General features: G+C 42.1%; 1 protein-coding gene across 1 annotated transcript; it reads right to left on the bottom strand.

Moving 5' to 3' along the window:
- Nucleotides 1-1,103: 1,103 nt before the first annotated feature.
- On the bottom strand, nucleotides 1,104-21,031 carry CGA (glycoprotein hormones, alpha polypeptide). Its single transcript, XM_063919672.1, has 3 exons — nucleotides 20,932-21,031; nucleotides 18,962-19,149; nucleotides 1,104-1,235 (listed from the first exon to the last, which is right to left on the bottom strand). Exons 1-3 carry the CDS (start codon nucleotides 21,029-21,031, stop codon nucleotides 1,158-1,160), a joined length of 366 nt encoding a protein of 121 aa, XP_063775742.1. The 3' UTR covers nucleotides 1,104-1,157.
- Between the last annotated feature and the right edge of the window lie 908 nt (nucleotides 21,032-21,939).

The following is a 21,939-nucleotide window of genomic DNA, read 5'->3' as shown; positions in this document are numbered from 1 at the left end:
TCTGATCTTCTTGATAGATATCTTCAATAAATGCGAATGAAGGCTTGGTTGTATTCACATCTGAAGTAGTATGACTGGTTTGGTATTACTGCCATGGTATGCCTGGAATATGTTGTGTCTTAAACAATCTAGTCCTTTATTTAATGTTGATGACAATAACAAGTTATAAGATGTAAATACATAAAACTCTAATTGATCAATGTATAAAAAAGGCCTACTAAAATGTAAATTAGTTTTTCTTTGCTCCTCAAATTAGAACATTACTATAAATTTTAATTGAATCTTGGTGTATAGTAGTCAAGGATGTGGAGATAAAATAAAGGGAAACTATAATGAAACATATTCATTTTTATGTAGCTTTAGGAAGAGCATATCTGTGGTCTAGATTCTGAGCATTACATTATAGACGCAAGCACACATTTTTTTCTTTGATTCGTAGTTCTTGACATTCTTAGTTCTTGAATTTGAAAGTGATACCTAGTATGTGTTGTAAATGTGTTCTCAAAATGGTAATAGTTTGTTACATTTTACTGTGCTGGAAATGCTGGTTATCTACATTATTGCTGATAGCTGACAGTGTTCCCCAGCGGCCCCCCTTGCATACAAATCCTAAATGATTAAATCCTAAATTAATAAAGCTGAGCCAAAAATATTCATCTATTTATACTAGAATGATGACGGAGTGAGATTGTATGCACGGGTAAAACCACAAATGACATGCCACCCTCTGTCTACTAAAGAACCTCTGATTAAACTAAAACGTTTCTCAGTGTCTAAATCCCAATGCTTGGTGTGGTGCCCCTTCAGAAAAAGACCAGTGTGTTACGCCGTTCTTTCCTATTATATGATAGTTTGCAAATGATGAGAGCAAAATAATATATAATATATATTGCTTTTATAGTGATTCATTTGGAAAGCATGATTTAATGTTACAACTTCTGTGTCAAACATTAAATCTAAATTAAAAATGTGCGTGTGTGTGGGTGTGTACAGAAAATAATTTATCATTGTATTATTGTATTTTTAAATAATGACATTATAGGAAGGAAAAATGAACTGATGTTCAGACATGTTAGGCTAAGGAACATGTTTGATTAAAAAAAAAAAACAGGATAGCTGAATAAAATTCGATTGACACATAAGATAATGTTTGACATTTAGGATTTGTGGTAGAGGCATGTACTGCAATGACATGCTGTATGATTTTCAATCTTCACAGTATCCTTTAAAGTTACCTGTAAAATATTCAATTGTGATACAAATGTTAGCAAAACAGTAACAGATTACAGATGGCAAAATCACACTACTAAGGGCTAAGGCCTGATATTTCATAGAAACAATATTGATATTGGGCAAATTGTTTATTTTCAGATATAGGGGGAAATTTATCAATCCTTGGAGAGAAATAAACTGGAGAGCCATAAAGTACCAATTAATCAGCTGTTTTTAGAATAATAAAATATAAACCCTGAAAGAATACCTGTGTAGTAATAGTAAAATAAGGGCCTACACAAAAATATCCCACTACATCACTTTCCTGGCTCTCATCACACACTGCGCTCTAGAGTGGCCACCAAATACTGTATATTTTGGGATTAAGGGGTCTATTTACTAAGCCTTGAAGAGAAATAAAGTTGATAGACATAAAGTACCAACCAACCAGCTCCTAACTGCCAAGTGACAGACTGTGATTGAAAATGACAGGAGCTGGTTGGCTGGTACTTTATCTCCCTCCACTTTATCTCTCTCTAAAGCTTAGCAATAGACCCCAAAGTCATGCTGTGATCTGTTTTAATTCCTCAGTAAGACCCAGTCCCTATAAAGCATATTACCATTACCCACTGTTGAAAACATGGACCTCTTAAGTCTTAACATGAGAAAAAAACATGTCCTCCCGTATCAAGTTAGGCAGCACTATCAAAAACAATGAAGAGTGCAGCATAGACTCTTTAACTGAATGTAGATAGATATTATAATAATAATAAAAATCATCATACCAATAGTAAACCATACATGTTCTATACATTCAACTTTGGTTGCATTATTTTTAATGTTTTGTGTTCTATATCAGTAAATTTTGCATTCATCGCAGTGGAAACTTCGAGCAGCTTTACATATTAAATTCCACATATGTTTTGCTGCAACAAGATAACAAATCCTTGTTTATCATATGTTTAAATGAAACATATTGAACGCTCTAGTACACATATTGTATATATATATATATATATATATATATACACTAATTAACAAATTTAGGAATAGAACATTTGGCCACCACCTGTGCCATGGTATAATGATAAGTAGGGCTACCATCAGTAAATGTGGGCCAGGTACAGATAAAATATACAGGGCCCCCCTTATCCTCCCCCTGGTCTCCGACCTGTTGGATGCAGAGGTCCAACAATGTTATATATATGACATTAAATCTGACAAATGTCTGATATTATGACACTACTGAGAAATGTGTGCGTTAAATATGAGTAAAGGAGTAAGTAACTGAAGGTGCACATATCCTCCTGCATTACCTCCCACACAACAGCAGGGTATCGGGCACTGACCGTGGCTGGGAAGGGAGCAGTCTGATATATATATATATATATATATATATATATATCAGTGCAGGAATAAACCCTGTGGAGGCTCCTAGGCAGTCATAATCTCATGGTGGGCCCTCACAAATTATCTCCTAATATGTTTTTCATAGTTCCAAACTAGTCTACAATCAGGAAACTGTAATGTGAATCTGATGTCTATGGTTTATATACTTTAAGTTGCTAATGGGTATAGTACAATAATACAGTATTTTCTCTATAGCGTTTTTAATGTAAAGTTTTCATTTCTTTGAGTTTATTCATTTTTTTTCTATCATTTGGAAACAATTTGAGAAAGCTTGATTGTAATTTTCTTTCAAATCAGTATTATTTTGTTCTGTTGTCACGGGGCCCCTAAAAGGCGTGAGGCCCACAGGACAGTGCCTACTCTGCGTATTTGGTAATCCAGCACTGCTACTCAGTCTCAGACACATGCCTGTGAATAAGAAGCAGTTCATAGGCAATAACATTAGCACACTTCTGCGGCTGGACCGGGACATGGTACATTAGTAACAGCTGTACTCCCTGATTGTGACCTTGATGATGTGTTCCAGCACTTTATTAAAAGCATAATAAACAAAGACATAGCATAATGTTATAATAAAAATGGACACATGCCCGCTGTTCAGGGCAGCACTTTCATACATTGCACTAGAGACAGGTGTCCTGGAATAGGCAGATTATGATGTAGTGGTCTCAGGCAGCTGCTTTGTTAGAAGGAAATTGCTAGAAAGCAGGTACAATTGTGATTTTTGCCTTTATGAATCAGTGTCATTATCAGTGATCAGTTAATGTATAGCGAGATAATATTTGTCTTAAGATGGGTATACACTATGTGATCCATGTCGGAGCAATATATTGTACACATCATATACACAAGTGTGTACCCAGATTCCTAGTTCCTAGCCATCATTCAGTGAATCACCCCATTGGATGTGCTGCACATCTAATGGGATTGTTCCATGGCCAACGCGGTGCAATCACATGCAGCTGATCCTATAGTATGTGCAATGTTTTGTTATATCGCATTGCTGGATCACACCCACGGTAGGGGTGTACCCACCCTTAGTTTACATTTCAAAAGCACATGGCTGGATTAATCTGATTATAGCCTATAGGTAAACAACATTTGATCAACCAAGACTGCTAATCCATTAGCCATACTTGTTTTAAAAATATAATTCAATAGAGTTGGCAGACCTGTCACTAAACAGATAATAGTAAACAACTCATTCTGTCCTCTGATGTAACATAGTTCAGCAAGTTTTTCTTGTGCTTTATGTTCATATTCTTTGCATATAACAAAAAACATGGTGGATAAGCAAAGAGCCCCCTTTCAGCTGCCCCCAGGCAAATGCCCATTGTGCCTTATGCTTCATGCAACCCAGAATATGCACCTGTCACTTTGTATTATTGAGCACCTTTTTGCTTTACGGCTAAGGGAGCAGAATGATTGGTTTACCTTGAATGTAATACATAAACACTAATCAGCCTTGACCAGGTTACATGAAAGTAAACAGATGTTTGCTATACATTATAATAGAACTATACAATTGGAAGCAACAAGACAAGTCTGGTGCTAAGTTCAAATACGAATGAGCACTATTTATTTATTTATTTATTTATTTATTTATTACATAAAGCACAATCTGCTTTGAGTTAAATATGCATTTCCGCACTCTGGTTCTGTTTAGGAAGTTAAGCAAAAAAAAGCAAGTAACTTTGGGCCTCATTCCGAGTTGATCGCTCACTAGCTACTTTTTGCAGCCGTGCAAACGCATAGTCGCCGTCCACGGGGGAGTGTATTTTCGCTTTGCAAGTGTGCGATCGCATGTGCAGCTGAGTGGGACGAAAAAGTTTTTTGCAGTTTCAGGGTAGGTCTGAACTTACTCAGCCCTTGCGATCACTTTAGCCTGTTCGGTCCCGGAATTGATGTTAGACACCCGCCCTGCAAACACCTGGACACGCCTGCGTTTTCCCTACCACTCCCAGAAAACGGTCAGTTGACATCCATAAACACCCTCTTTCTGTCAATCTCCTTGCGAACGGCTGTGCGAATGGAATCGTCGCTGGAAGCATTGCACAGCAACAATGCTGTTTGTACCCGTAAGACGTGTGTGCGCATTGCAATGCATATGCATACGCAGTAGCAACCTGATCTCTGCGCTGCAAAAATCGGCAGCGTGCGATCAACTCGGAATGACCCCCTTTGTATCTGGAACACACCATGTTGCAATGCAAGGGTAGCAAATACATAAAAAAAATCTATACAGGGTAAATAATGGCTGCTTTTGTGTGTAGCCAGCAAATGTTAGACAGCTTTATTTTGACACTACAATTTAGATTTCAGTTCCGACATACCCCGCCCAAATACATATCTCTGCATGTTACATCTGCCCCATCTGCAGTACAACATGGTTTTGCCAAGGTGCACAGTTATTTTTTTATCTTTTTGGGCTTTACTTCAATATCAGAACCAGGCACTGTGTATATATAGAAACAAAACATACGCCTATTTTTGCATATGGTTGACCTGCATCCCATTATGTCAGGAACAGGTGAGCATAGATTTAGGACACTGATTAAGTAATTGCATTATAATAAATCATTAATTCAAACCAAGATACACCAGATAGGGAGTATGTCTCTTTTATGTACTGTATAGGGTGTACACACGTAGAGATCCATGCTTAAATTCTAAGCAGTCTGACTAGATTGCTTAGAAATTAAGCACGTATCTCTCCGTGTGTATGCCCATAGCGATAGCGATGCATGGCCCCAGGCATCGTTATCGCTGACTCTAGATTTGACATGCCTGCATGCCAAATCTAGTTAGATCGCTCGTCCTACTGCCCCCCCCCCCCCCCCCCCCCCCCCTCCGCTCAGCACACAACGCGCTGTGTGCTGAGCGGGGGGAGAGATGTGTGCTGAGCGGGGGGAGAGATGTGTGCTGAGCAGTTTGTGCTAGATCGCTCAGAACACATCTCCCCGTGTGTATGGGGCTTATGACTGTGCAACATACTTGCCTACCTGACCCTCTCCATGAGGGAGAAAATGCTCTGTTCCTGGACTTTCCTGGTAACGTATGATTGCCATCACCTGTGGTGAGCTAGTTGATTGATAAGAAAGGTGTTTCACCACAGGTGATGGCAATCATACATTACCAGGAAAGTCCAGGAACAGAGCATTTTCTCCCTCATGGAGAGGGTCAGGTAGGCAAGTATGTTGTGCAATGATGAAGCTATCAGCAGCTTCTGATTTTTTGCTTGCATATTTACCTTCCAGATGATTAGAATTTAAATCTGGCCATTCACTGTGTTATAATCGTGCAAGTCTGCCGACCAAGAGACTGTTTTTTTTAACTGTAGTTGTTCATTGTAAGCACCTGATCAATAATTATTTACAGCCTGCAAACTACTGAAAAACAGTCTGACTTGTTTGCTTATCAAACTTGTCTGATCCATCCAATCATCTTTCAGCCACCTTCATACTGTGAAACGAGATGACCTCCATACATCATGCAGTGTGTGAAGGCGCTCCACCACCTGTTCCTCCCCTCATCCATTTGCCTGGTCAGCTGCATTATCATGCAATATTTGACCAGCTTTAGTCATTAATGAGGCAACTCTATTACACTAGTCAAGGTGATCAATTCTATTCCATCTTATTTACGGAAAGCTAACATTTAGCTGGAGATTAAATCTAACCACAATCCTAGTCAAGCCTATTGGGGATGTAATTCCCTAATAATAATAATAATAATAATAATAATAATAATAAAAGCTTTATTTATAGCGGTATACAAGTTTTTGAGCCAGACAGATCTGGAGATATTAATTCTGTATATATGTTTTAATCACCAAATCTTCTAACAATTCTTTTAAAGGCACTATTGCAGGGGTGGCCAACCAGTCAGACACAAAGAGCAAAAAAATCTTGTTAGGCATGTCAAAGAGCCGGCATCAAACCACAGGCGCACATGCAAAAATGGGGTGTGGCCTTGTGCCTGCTAGGCCACGCCTTTGGTATAAAATACATTTAAAAAGCCAGATCCACATAAAATACATTTTTAAAGTCAAATCCAACATAAAATACATTTAAAGAGCCACTTCCACATACCCTACTGTGTCACTTCAGCCAGCTACCTCATGTGTCACTCCTGCTAGCACACTCCTACAGTATGTCACTACAGCCAGCTCCCCCATGATTCACTCCTGCCAGCACTCTCCTGTGTCACTCCTGCCAGGACCCTCATGTGTCACTACAGCCCCTCCGAAAATACACCTCGTGCCATTGCAGCAGCCCCTTATGTGTCCTCTGTTTGCCAGTGGGTGTTTCACCTCTAGTATCTGGCTCTCTCAGTTCTCAGTCTCCGTAGTGCTGCTGCTGCCTGTCTGGCGTGCAGCAGTTTCCAGATCTGTTGTGGTCACGTGACTTCGAGTGTCGGGAGCCACATTTGAATAAAGAAAGAGCCACATGAGGCTCAAGAGCCACAGGTTGGCCACCATTTGCACTATTGGATAAACTGGTTCATAGTATAATGAGATACTATTTGATACAATGTAACAAGTTATCCACTTTCACTAGAAGTGATACAGTACTTAATAGTTACAATAGCTAGAGCACAGAATGCATAAGGAGACAGTCTGATCTAGACACCACTTTATCTTTCTGCCACTGGACTAGCATTTTGATTACATTTAGAGGCACATTTAATTAGCAGCGGCCTCTACCTTGAACCTAATTACCACACCGATTCAATTCAATTAGAGGAGATTAACCCCACTGACGTGCGGTGGAGTGAGGCAGAGCCTTTCCAGTCATGCTAACGTATATGCCAGAGTTTTGATTATGTAAAGTATATGAAAAATACAAAGACTATGGCCCTCATTCCGAGTCGTTCGCTCGGTATTTTTCATCGCATCGCAGTGAAATTCCGCTTAGTACGCATGCGCAATATTCGCACTGCGACTGCGCCAAGTAATTTTACAATGGAGATAGTATTTTTACTCACGGCTTTTTCATCGCTCCGGCGATCGTAGTGTGATTGACAGGAAATGGGTGTTACTGGGCGGAAACAGGCCGTTTTATGGGCGTGCGGGAAAAAACGCTACCGTTTCTGGAAAAAACGCAGGAGTGGCCAGGGAAACGGGGGAGTGTCTGGGCGAACGCTGGGTGTGTTTGTGACGTCAAACCAGGAACGACAAGCACTGAACTGATCGCAGATGCCGAGTAAGTGTGGAGCTACTCTGAAACTGCTAAGTAGTTTGTAATCGCAATATTGCGAATACATCGTTCGCAATTTTAAGATGCTAAGATACACTCCCAGTAGGCGGTGGCTTAGCGTGAGCAACTCTGTTAAAATCGCCTTGCGAGCGATCAACTCGGAATGAGGGCCTATATTAGAAATATCTTCTTTACATTATTCTAATCATTTTTATAGTCAAAGCTCTGGATAAAAAAAAATTCTATGGCAGGTGAGGCACTACTTTTCACCACATCTCTCATCAAAACTCACCAAATTTCCAGCAGTATATTCTGCTGCATCTGTACATAATGCCCACATGAACCCTTTGGTTCGTATATTGTGTGAAATTGTCTCTTGTACTAGCCAGTGCCTCCTGAGCCATTTACCTCACCGCACGTCCCTGATTAACCCGCGTGTTAATCCTTGAAGGTGTACTTTTCCTTGCAGCTTCAGGAGCTGCAAGGAAAAAGTCTGCAAAGAAAAAGGCACCATTGGGGGGTTAACACTTAGGGAAACCCCATTGTTTCCATAGTTTACATGCAATTAGTGAGTTTCCAGCACTGGGAAAAGGCTAATTGAATAGCCATTCCCCATGTCACACATAAATTAGCCAAAGATTAGCCATGAGATACACCCCACTACTAACTGAATAAACTCCAGTGAAATGTTATCTTTACTTAAATAAAATAAAATAGAAATACCCAGTACAGTATTTAGGTCCCACTAAACTTATATTAAATCACTTTTTCTTTTCTTTTCAATTCCACACCAGTAGATATTTCTATACTGTTTTTTTTTTTTTTTATATATTTTGCTATTCCTTTGCAACACCGGTGGACCACTACAACCACTATTTTCATTTTGATATTCAGTTAATTTTGAATACATTTTTCTTTTAGACTTGAGTGCCTCTTTGAATCCCTTTTCCTGTTTTTGTTTTACAATTATGATACATTAAGCGCACCTTCCCATATCTTATACACTAAATAATTGAATCAGGGCAACAGTGCGGACAATTTTTCTATCTAAGGTAATCAATCCATATTACTGAAATCACATTTCCTCTTGCGTTACTGCAGAAAAGAAGATTCCAATTTGATTTTTAAAGTAGGGAAAACAAATATGGAGATTCATTTTAAATTGAAATGCAAATGTTCTAGTTACTAATTATCACAACAATAATATTATATTCTCTACATATAGAGTAACTACTAATAATGTCAACTGCATCTCTACTCTAGAGTTGGGATGGTCTGCGTGGCAGGGGGACATGTGCCCTTCAGGCTGGTATAAAATTCAGTGATTTGGGCTGGTATTTGTAGGCTGTGGGGATGTGGGCACACACTGCCTGTTGCCTTAGAATGACTGCATCTGCATCATGCAACAATGAAAACAGACACAGACTCCTCTGGTATGCTTATGTGTTCCCACATCTACTTACTTCTTTGTAATATGCTTCTCCTCAGGCATATTACAGTGATACCAGAGGAAGATGTGTAGTGACACTTTACAAACAAGCCCAGCCTGTGGCTGACGAGCATATTGATATCACTGGTATAATATCTTTAATGCTGTTCCTGTGGAATAGTCCTTCCACCTACTCACATTACTTTGCTTCATGAACTACAGAATAGTATGGAAGACAACCATAGGGTGTGCAGACAATCCTTGTTTGCCACTTTTTCACCATAAAACTCTGCATATCCAAATAACACAGCTTAGTGCTGAGTAGCAGCCTTTTCTGTCATATGGTAAGTCAGAAAGTACACTTCTCTTACACCATCATATTCTCACCCTCTATTTCTGTCTGCAGCCTTAAGGCCCTGCTTTCTATCTCTATCACCCCTTGGGGTTAATGTAATAGCCTGAGAATTGCAGGCATTGGCGACTTCAGAGTTGGGCCAACATTTTCAAGTAGCAATCATTTAAAAGGGATCAGGTTGCTTTTGCCAGTGAAATGATTACCCCGTTGGTGGTATCTCTCAATGCCTGCAGTTCACAGACTATTACATGTATCCTCTTGTCTGTTTCTCCTACTTTCAGAATTTTCTTCTTTGTTGCCTGTGTTCTCCCATCTGTCCATGCAACCCAAAAATAACAAGCTACAATAACAGTAATTGATGTTACATCTGTTTTAGTATATAAGGGGTATTAGCTATCGGCTCAAGTCTCCCTTTCAAAATATCTCAACATACTCTCAAGTTATTATAGATAGTAGAGTTATTACAGGATAGTAGTCCTTATATGTAATATACAGTACTATAGTCTTTATTACCATCAGTACATGCTTGATAAATCATATCAGACTAATCGGTACAAGTGTTAAGTTAAATATGACATTTTAAATTTTTTATTCAAATCAAAAGCTAATTATAAGAGATCCCCATTCAGCTTCATCGCATGTAGCTGTCAGACACTAGGGGGTAAATGTAATAGGATGTGAGAAGCTGGAGGTGCGGGAGTTGTGTGAGACTGCACATGTTTTAAAAGCGGCAAACATTTACAATGTAAACCAACCTGGTTTTGCCTTGTAAATGATTGCTGCTTTAAAAATATGGCTATTCTTGCAAAAATCCAGCACCTCTGGCTTCTTGCACCCTATTAAATATACATCAAGGTTTAGTAAAGGATTTGTGTACCAAAAACATGCATTGGATGAATCTTCATAACGTTTTTGATTAATAAGATCTATTTAGCTTTATTTAACTGTACCTTACATGGATTCGGCAATATATAAGAACTAGTGATGTGCACCGGAAATTTTTCGGGTTTTGTGTTTTGGTTTTGGATTCGGTTCCGTGGCCGTGTTTTGGATTCGGACGCATTTTGGCAAAACCTCCCTGAAAAATTTTTGTCGGATTCGGGTGTGTTTTGGATTCGGGTGTTTTTTTTACAACAAACCCTCAAAAACAATTTTAAATCATAGAATTTGGGGGTCATTTTGATCCCATAGTATTATTAACCTCAATAACCATAATTTACACTCATTTTCAGTCTATTCTGAACACCTCACACCTCACAATATTATTTTTAGTCCTAAAATTTGCACCGAGGTCGCTGGATGACTAAGCTAAGCGACCCAAGTGGCCGACACAAACACCTGGCCCATCTAGGAGTGGCACTGCAGTGTCAGACAGGATGGCAGATTTAAAAAATAGTCCACAAACAGCACATGATGCAAAGAAAAAAAGAGGTGCACCAAGGTCGCTGGATGGCTAAGCTAAGCGACCCAAGTGGCCGACACAAACAACTGGCCCATCTAGGAGTGGCACTGCAGTGTCAGACAGGATGGCAGATTTAAAAAATAGTCCCCAAACAGCACATGATGCAAAGAAAAAAAGAGGTGCACCAAGGTCGCTGGATGGCTAAGCTAAGCATCACAAGTGGCCGACACAAACACCTGGCCCATCTAGGAGTGGCACAGCAGTGTCAGGCAGGATGGCACTTCAAAAAAATAGTCCCCAAACAGCACATGATGCAAAGAAAAATTAAAGAAAAAAGAGGTGCAAGATGGAATTGTCCTTGGGCCCTCCCACCCACCCTTATGTTGTATAAACAGGACATGCACACTTTAACGAACCCATCATTTCAGCGACAGTGTCTGCCACACGACTGTGACTGAAATGACTGGTTGGTTTGGGCCCCCACCAAAAAACAAGCAATCAATCTCTCCTTGCACAAACTGGCTCTACAGAGGCAAGATGTGAAACCTCCTCTTCCAATTGGGGTAAGCCATTCTGCGATGATGTTCCTCTGTTTCCGTAAGAGGTTGTCAGCTGTGTGCCTCTTCTGGAAAGCGGTGATACAAAGCGTAGCCTGCCTAGGAACGAGTTGGCGTTTGCGAGATGCTGCTACTTGTGCCGCCGCTACTGTTCTTGCTGCGGGAGGCAATACATCTACCCAGTGGGCTGTCGCAGTCATATAATCCTGAGTCTGCCCTGCTCCACTTGTCCACATGTCCGTGGTTAAGTGGACATTGGGTACAACTGCATTTTTTAGGACACTGGTGACTCATTTTCTGACGTCTGTGTACATTTTGGGTATCGCCTGCCTAGAGAAATGGAACCTAGATGGTATTTGGTACCGGGGACACAGTACCTCAATCAAGTCTCTAGTTGCCTGTGAATTAACGGTGGATACCGGAAACACGTTTATCACCACCCAGGCTGCCAAGGCCTGAGTTATCCGCTTTGCAGCAGGATGACTGCTGTGATATTTCATCTTCCTCGCAAAGGACTGTTGGACAGTCAATTGCTTACTGGAAGTAGTACAAGTGGTCTTCCGACTTCCCCTCTGGGATGACGATCGACTCCCAGCAGCAACAACAGCAGCGCCAGCAGCAGTAGGCGTTACACTCAAGGATGCATCAGAGGAATCCCAGGCAGGAGAGCACTCGTCAGACTTGACAGTGACATGGCCTGCAGGACTATTGGCTTTCCTGTCTAAGGAGGAAATTGACACTGAGGGAGTTGGTGGTGTGGTTTGCAGGAGCTTGGTTACAAGAGGAAGGGATTTAGTGGTCAGTGGACTGCTTCCGCTGTCATCCAAAGTTTTTGAACTTGTCAATGACTTTTGATGAATGCGGTCCAGGTGACGTATAAGGGAGGATGTTCCTAGGTGGTTAACGTCCTTACCCCTACTTATTACAGCTTGACAAAGGCAACACACGGCTTGACACCAGTTGTCCGCATTTCTGTTGAAATAATTCCACACCGAAGAGGTGATTTTTTTTGTATTTTTACCAGGCATGTCAATGGCCATATTCGTCCCACGGACAAAAGGTGTCTCCCCGGGTGCCTGACTTAAACAAACCACCTCACCATCAGAATCCTCCTTGTCAATTTCCTCCCCAGTGCCAGCAACTCCCATATCCTCATCCTGGTGTACTTCAACAGTGACATCTTCAATTTGACTATCAGGAACTGGACTGCGGGTGCTCCTTCCAGCACTTGCAGGGGGCGTCAAATGGTGTAAGGCGCAACCTCTTCCCGTCCAGTGTTGGGAAGGTCAGGCATCGCAACCGACACAATTGGACTCTCCTTGGGGATTTGTGATTTAGAAGAACGCACAGTTCTTTGCTGTTCTTTTGCCATCTTAACTCTTTTAAGTTTTCTAGCAGGAGGATGAGTGCTTCCATCCTCAGGTGAAGCTGAACCACTAGCCTTGAACATAGGCCAGGGCCTCAGCCGTTCCTTGCCACTCCGTGTCGTAAATGGCACATTGGCAAGTTTACGCTTCTCCTCAGACGATTTTGATTTAGATTTTTGGGTCATCTTACTGAGCTTTATTTTTTTGGATTTTACATGCTCTCTACTATGACATTGTGCATCGGCCTTGGCAGACGACGTTGATGGCATTTCAACGTCTCGGCCATGACTAGTGGCAGCAGCTTCAGCACGAGGTGGAAGTGGATCTTGATCTTTCCCTATTTTACCCTCCACATTTTTGTTCTCCATTTTTTAATGTGTGGAATTATATGCCAGTAATAGATCAACATATAATACTGGTGGTCACTGGTCAGCAAAACTCTGCACTGTACTCCTCCTATATAATACTGCTGGTCCCCAGTCCCCACAATAAAGCAGTGTGAGCACAGATATATGCAGCACACTGAGCACAGATATGGAGCGTTTTTCAGGCAGACAACGTATACTGGTGGTCACTGGTCAGCAAAACTCTGCACTGTACTCCTCCTATATAATACTGCTGGTCCCCAGTCCCCACAATAAAGCAGTGTGAGCACAGATATATGCAGCACACTGAGCACAGATATGGAGCGTTATTCAGGCAGACAACGTATAATACTGGTGGTCATTGGTCAGCAAAACTCTGCACTGTACTCCTCCTTTATAATACTGCTGGTCCCCAGTCCCCACAATAAAGCAGTGTGAGCACAGATATATGCAGCACATTGAGCACAGATATGGAGCGTTTGTCAGGCAGAGAACGTATAATACTGGTGGTCACTGGTCAGCAAAACTCTGCACTGTACTCCTCCTATATAATACTGCTGGTCCCCAGTCCCCACAATAAAGCAGTGTGAGCACAGATATATGCAGCACACTGAGCACAGGTATGGAGCGTTTTTCAGGCAGACAACGTATACTGGTGGTCACTGGTCAGCAAAACTCTGCACTGTACTCCTCCTATATAATACTGCTGGTCCCCAGTCCCCACAATAAAGCAGTGTGAGCACAGATATATGCAGCACACTGAGCACAGATATGGAGCGTTTTTCAGGCAGACAACGTATAATACTGGTGGTCACTGGTCAGCAAAACTCTGCACTGTACTCCTCCTATAATACTGCTGGTCCCCAGAATAAAGATATTTGCACTGCAGCCCCCTGAAACAAAGTGAGAGGACACCAGCCACGTCCTCTCACTATCATTTCCAATGCACGAGTGAAAAATGGCGACGACGCGCGGCTTTATATAGAATACAAACCTCGCGAGAATCCGACATCGGGATGTTGACGTTCGGGCGCGCTCGGGTTAATCGAGCAAGGCGGGAAGTATCGAATCTGCCTCGGTACTGTGTAAAAAGGGTGAAGTTCGGGGGGGTTCGGATTCCGACGAACCGAACCCACTCATCACTAATAAGAACTGACAATAACTAACTGTAGGCAAAATTTATTATGTGCACTTTCCAAGCTTTATTTGTCTTATGCGTTTTGGCAATGAATGTGTTATCCTTCCATAAGTATTCTTTCAAACTCTTCTTTCAACAAAGATGACAAACTATACCTTAGAACATACAGTAGGAACGTTTAAAATCAAGTCTTTGTGTGCCTGATTCAGAGCCATATGCAATCTGCAATGCCGCTGTTATAACGTAGTTGAATGATTTTTTGCAACTGCGACTATGGAACATACATTACACAGTGAATGCACAATGGAACTATTGCATTTGACATGAACGGTATCAGAAATATGGTGGAAAAGTGATGGGCATTTCTAGACAGTGACTGGGAGGTGGCTAGAGATGCAAGCAAAAATGGTCCATTCAGTGGGCGTGTTATGGGATTGTTGTGGGCATGGCAGTGAAGTGGTTGATTATACACCCGAATGCTTACATAGGATGACATATATGAAAAAAAAACTATAATTGCCGTAGTGTTAGTGCTAGTGCAAGTTTTGATAATGCGCCTGATAATGGCGTTCTAGGATGCACCAGTTAGTATTATTGTGTACACAGACACTAAAAGTTGGTGTCTCAGTCCTTGCACATACAGATGGAATGTAGTTATGTGACCAGTGGTCAGGAGACTGCTGGTCACAATACCTTCACCTACATCCTGCCCACTAAAAATCCTAACAGTCGGCATGCGAGCGCAGCGAGCTTGCAAGGGGCTTCGTTCCACTCGCCCACCCTATCGGCATTCTACAGCCGGCGTTTTGATGCTGATCGCCGGGATCCCAGCCACCGGTAAAGCCTACCCAACCCATTAAGACACAGGGATCAGAGGCGTAACTACGGTTTTTGGAGCCCAGGGCAAGATGGAAAATGGCGCCCCCCAAAAAAATAAAAAAAAAACAGCAAAAGAAGCATGTGCGCGCGCCGAAGGTGCGCGTGACGAAAAAATTGGTGTGGTCACACACCAGAAGGGGTGTGGCCACGCACCAGAAGGGGTGTGGCCACTGAAAATGGCCCACAGTGCCAGTTACATTGCCCCACAGTGCCAGATACAATGCCCCACAGTGCCAGATACATGCCCCACAGTGCCAGATACATGCCCCACAGTGCCAGATACATGCCCCACTGTGCCAGTTAAATTGCCCCACAATGCCAGTTACATTGCCCCACAGTGCCAGATACATCGCCCCACTGTGCCAGATACATTGCCCCACTGTGCCAGATACATGCCCCACTGTGCCCCACTGTGCCAGATACATTGCCCCACAGTGCCAGATACATGCCCCACTGTGCCAGATACATTGCCCCTCAGTGCCAGTTACATTGCCCCACTGTGCCAGATACATTGCCCCACTGTGCCAGATACATTGCCCCACTGTGCCAGATACATTGCCCCACTGTGCCAGATACATTGCCCCACTGTGCCAGATACATGCCCCACTGTGCCCCACTGTGCCAGATACATGCCCCACTGTGCCCCACTGTGCCAGATACATGCCTTACTGTGCCAGATACATGCCCCACTGTGCCCACTGTGCCAGATACATGCCCCACTGTGCCCCACTGTGCCAGATACATGCCCCACTGTGCCAGATACATGCCCCACTGTGCCAGATACATGCTCCACTGTGCGCACCCCCGGTCACTCACCTGCTGTTGTGTCTGTGAGGGGAGGAGAGCGCAGCGCAGCGCCTCTCCTTCCCCTCACCGCTCCCGGTCTCCGGCGGCTGTGTGGCGCCGGTTCGCCAGCCAATCAGAACTCGCGGACCGGCAGCCAATCTGGAGCCGGTCCGCAAGCTCTGATTAGCTAACGCCGGAGACCGGACACAAGCAGCGCTGCTGGCAGCGCTGTTAGTGCTCTGGCAGCGGTGAGGGGAGGGAGAGACGCTGCGCTCTCCTCCCCTCACATTTCGGCGTGATGGGGGCGAGTGGGGCATGATGCCCTGGCCAGCGGCGGCGCCCCCTCTCCTGGGCCTGCCAAGGTGCCCAGGGCACGTGCCCCACTCACCCTACCCTTGTTACGCCTCTGACAGGGATGTATACAAGGGTAGAGTTTGTAGCATCCACCAATAGATGCTGCTGCCAATAGATGCTGCCGCATGTGCTGCTGCATCCTCCTCTGAATCAGGCCCTGCGTCATTCCACCACATAGGAAACAAGATACATATGTTCACTGACACATACAACTATTGTTTTCTTCACAAAGGCAGCACTGTACTGATACATAAGATTTGGGGTGTGCCTAGGGATGTACAGCACTAGGAGTGCTAGGGAACAAGAGGTGGGGGTGGCCAAGACTCCGTTTCTAACCCAAAAATGACCATTTCATTACTGGTGTTTGCCACAATTCATCTTAGCAAGCGGGACATACATAACTGCTTCAGGACTGTCCTAAATCAGGAACGTTGGGAGACATGAGCAAACCAATCCAAGTCATGTTTAGACTGAAGATACTGTATACATATATTATTAGACTGAAGATATACATTTTCAACAAAGCCTAGAGGTCTAAAAAACTATTGCCTCATGTGGGTACTTCTGACTGAAGACAGGGTAATCTCCATGGGATACAGTCAGGTTCCTGGCAGTAGGGATCCCGACAGTGAGAATCCCCACAGGAGAATCTCGACAATTAGAATCCCAATGGATCTCGATGGTAACTACTGGGTTTGGGGTTAGGCACTAGGGGGAGGGTTAAGCTGCGGGTAAGGGAGGGACGGTTAGGGGTAGGCTGTGGGATGGGTGTGTTAGGGTTAAAATACTTATCGGGATCCATTGGATTTTGACTATTGGGATGCCGCTGTTGGCATTCTGGCTGTCGGCATAGTGGCTGCTGGGATTCCGATACTAACACGTAGGATTTTTTGATAACAGGGCAACTGCTTCTGAATCCTCACTACACAAATGATGCACAGACGCATAAGGATTTGCATGTGTATGTTGTGTGTGTAGAATGTTGAATCATCATGCCACACTGAAGTGTGGAGAGCATCTACAAGTGGCGAGTGTCCACATTTCTCATCACCGCTATGCGAGATCAAAGAGTGTTAGGTTTCTCATTTAAAATCCTCCTCTGACGATGAACAATTCCCTCAGTAATTGCCCATTACTTTAAGGGGAAACCCTATGTGTAATCAGCACACCCAACAAAAAGACAACATGGAAAGACAGTACATAACTGTCGCGCATCAAATTTCACTTGGTTTTGCTGAGTATACCACATTCATATTGAAGTTCAGACCCCTTTAGCCTGGTGAAGCAACAATAAGTCTATACAAACGTAATATATGTGGCCTATTCTAATCTCCAGACATGCCATCTGCTTTTATCTTAATCATTTTAAGGATAAATAAGCAAATAAACATTGTCCCCCCAAACCATTACCAACGCTCATAGCGGAGGCTGACTAATATTAATTTAGGAATACAAACGGCATTGGATCTGCCTGCAGTAGTCACCAGACTATGTCAATCTAGGTAAAGAAGACAGTACTACTGACAGAGTCAATACGAAGCGGTAGATAAGACATGGAATTGCCCAGAACCAGGAGAGGAAGATATAGTAGTAGGATCTCATGTAATCATTACATGTAGGATACAGTTAGGATTAGATGAAGAATATGGATATTCCTCCAACAGGACAAGCAGGAATAATCAGGTGAGGAAAATAGGATCTGCACCAACACAACACCGTTCGGGAAGAAAAATGGAAGATGGCTTGGCCTAGATTGTGTAGATCGAGCTTCCTTCTGGACAATGGTTATTAAGTCATGTTTTATGGCAGGAACTAGTCCCTTTAGCTATGGCCCTTCTGTGTTTCTACAGAGGTCCTTGAATAGGAACAAGATCAGGAACCAAAGAAGAGCAAGGCTGAGATGATACGATTGGACTCTGTGCTTGTGACCAGAACTGTTACAGTGGTTACTAAGTTGCTGCTGTTGTTCAGCGCAGGATGTAGCATTTTTATGAGGTAAGAAATCAAACCTCATGCTACACAATGGAACCTCAGCAATATATATGCTACTTGTCTACTTTGATTTTAGAATCATATTATATCTGATAAAGCAAGTCCATGCCTACTGAAGAAATGCTGGTCATTCAGCAACGTCTCCATGGAAGGGATATGGAGCAGATTTAGGCATCTCTGAAGTGCAGGAAACTGCAGACTGTACAAAAGCCTGGCAGGAATATTGGATGTTTGCATGAGGATACTGATCTCTGTCTTACCCAATATCAGCAGTATAGGAAGGGGACTATTATTTCCATGCACAGTGATGTTTTCCCTTTTGACATATTTTGGTGCTAAAGATCAGCACCCTTGAAAGTATTTAACCATCTGGTAGACTCTTCCTACATCTCTTTTACACTAGGTTTTAGAACTTTTAAAAAAATATCACATTACTATTTTAAATCTGTACCGTATAAAACATGACCATGGCACTGTACAATTAGATATTGCACTTCTATGTAATACTACACCTTACCCTGTATTGTGTTTTTGCCACACAGCATTTAGCTTCAGATGTAATGTTCTTAGGCACCAGCATTGTTTTCTTTGATCTCATTGGTGTAGGGTATGCCCTAGAAAAGCAGCACCCACTGCACTGAAAAATTGGCCCTTTTCCCATCTTTGAAAAAACTGTATTTTCCTTCAGTCTGCACTCGGGACAACCTGTGTACAGAAATACATGGCATTTATTTATACAGCAAGTAAAGCTTATATTTGCCATAAATACATATACAGACTACACATTACTGATCTGAATGATATACATGAAATAACTAAAATGTTTTTGTTTGTTTTTTAACAAATATTCGGCGGGATGTAATGGAGTCCGAGATTGGCTGGATGATCTCAGATGCTTTTTTAAATGGGCAATCACTTACAAGGCATGGTATAGCCTGCATAATGTGAAGATATATAGATTAGCAAAAGAAACAACATTGGCCCTCATTCCGAGTTGTTCGCTCGCAAGCTGCTTTTAGCAGCTTTGCACACGCTAAGCCGCCGCCTACTGGGAGTGAATCTTAGCATAGTAAAATTGCAAACGAAAGATTAGCAGAATTGCGAATAGACACTTCTTAGCAGTTTCTGAGTAGCTCCACACTTACTCGGCAACTGCGATCAGTTCAGTCAGTTTCGTTCCTGGTTTGACGTCACAAACACACCCAGCGTTCGCCCAGACACTCCCCCGTTTCTCCAGCCACTCCCGCGTTTTTCCCAGAAACGGCAGCGTTTTTTCACACACTCCCATAAAATGGCCAGTTTCCGCCCAGAAACACTCACTTCCTGTCAATCACATTACGATCACCAGAACAAAGAAAAAACCTCGTAATGGCGTGAGTAAAATTCCTAACTGCACAGCAAATTTACTTGGCGCAGTCGCAGTGTGAACATTGTGCATGCGCAATTAGCGGAAAATCGCTGCGAAGAAAATTACCGAGCGAACAACTCGGAATGACCACCATAGATAGATTTGAAATAGGGTCAGGGGCTTGGCTGCAGGTGTGACTGTGTCATAGTTTGTGTGGACAAGGCACTGCATGGCCCAGCAGGAAAACAACATTGGCCAGATGTAATGACGTCCGAGATCACCGGAGGTGTGAGATGCCAGCCGATCTTGCACGTTTTTTTAAAGGGACAATCACTTACAAGGCAAAACCAGTGATTGCCCCTTGAAAAAAATGTCCGAGATCGGCTGGCACCTCAGGCGCCATTACATTCGGCAGGGCAAATACCTCCTGTCCTCCAACAATGTGGGGCAAAAGTACAAAATGTGGAACAGCTTGACAGTCCCCTCAAATCTAAACTGTGTTGCCAAAATCGGTTGGTTGGCTTCAAATACCTGCAGTCAATTTTTATTTTGTGTCATAGATAGGCTTAGCCCGGTGGTTCCCAAACTTTTTTGAATCACGGCGCCCTAGAGTATCAGAACTTTTTTCATGGCACCCCTGGGACAAATGTTTACTATTGAGACATTTTGAAAAAAATATTAAATTAAGTGAATTGTGTTCATATGTCATCCTTAGGTTCAGTTGTGTGATGAGGAACAAGATTTGCTTCTGTTTGTCCAATTATATTATGATTGGAAGCCATAAGCACTGGTTTTTATCTATTACATTCCCCATAAATAATTTGAGTTGGTCCTGGATCACCAATCCAAGGCACCCCTGCAAGTATGCCGGCGGGTTACAGTTTGAGAACCATTGGGTTATAGCCCATTAGAAGTCTGTCTTATAGATGCAGGGCAAGGAGGGAGGGGAGCTTCAGCTGCCAGTAATAGAGTGGGAGGTACAGTAATAGCTTACTTTTACATGGTGCTGTTGCAGTACAAAGGAATGTTACTACAGACTAATGTTTTACCTATTTTTTGGGTATATTGGTACTATTAACTCAGAGTTGTCACATAATTAATGTGACAATGTAGACAGATGATAGAATATACTTCATTACCTGAAGCCAGAATATTATCTTCAGGGAATGCATGAAGGACATGCATACAGACTGAGACAAAGACCAGAACAACTGCTATGTATTTCCCATAACAATCCATAGTGTTCCTGTAATACAACAAAAGACAAATAAGAAAATACATTTCCATTTTAAAGAGATGTATACTATAGGATAGTATAGTGTAACATCTGGCTACAGCAATCCAATACAGTAACAATATTATTGGAATTTATGATTACTTATCCTGTTAAAAATCAATCTGATTACCTGTACAAAATACACACTGGGGGAAATTCAATTGTTTGAAAAGTCAGTTGGATGTCTGTTTTTTCCTATCTATTAGACAGGAACAAACAGACACCCAACCGACTTTTCAAACAATTGAATATCCCCCACTGAGTTGTCCATCTTTCCTTGGTGCTTTGATTTAAGCAATACAATAAAAAAATGGAAGGGAATGACTCCCAAGCTTACAATGCAATAGTATAAAATGTGAAAACATAATACTAAAACATGAAAAATGTATTTCATTCCTATATTTCATTGGCTTAACATTATTTGGTCATCATTTGAGCAATTATAAATACTCAGCCCAACTGTTTGTTATAGGACATCTCCAAAGGAGAAATAAATATATGTTAGTATATGAAATTTGAAGAACAAATGTCACTTTCATAATGCCCCTGTTAGATCAATATCACTGACCTGAAATATTGTACATAGATAATTATAACACATTTTTGTCATATAAATATAGAGGCAGATATCAAGGGGCTGTATTTAAAAAAATAGAGTAAATACTTTTCACCACTAAGTCATATGGTGACAAGTATATATTCTGGGGTTGTTGTTGTTTTTTTTTTAACATTTCCTTCATTGCCACCTCTGTTTATATATAACACTCAGGTTGTGGCAGGCACTTGGGCTAATACAATGCATTGGGATGAGTGCTATTTTCTGGATAGATAGATAGATAGATAGATAGATAGATAGATAGATAGATAGATA

The sequence above is a fragment of the Pseudophryne corroboree genome, chromosome 4 (assembly GCF_028390025.1).
Source record: "Pseudophryne corroboree isolate aPseCor3 chromosome 4, aPseCor3.hap2, whole genome shotgun sequence".
In the NCBI taxonomy this organism is placed as follows: domain Eukaryota; kingdom Metazoa; phylum Chordata; class Amphibia; order Anura; family Myobatrachidae; genus Pseudophryne; species Pseudophryne corroboree.
This window is presented reverse-complemented; position numbering and strand designations above follow the sequence as displayed.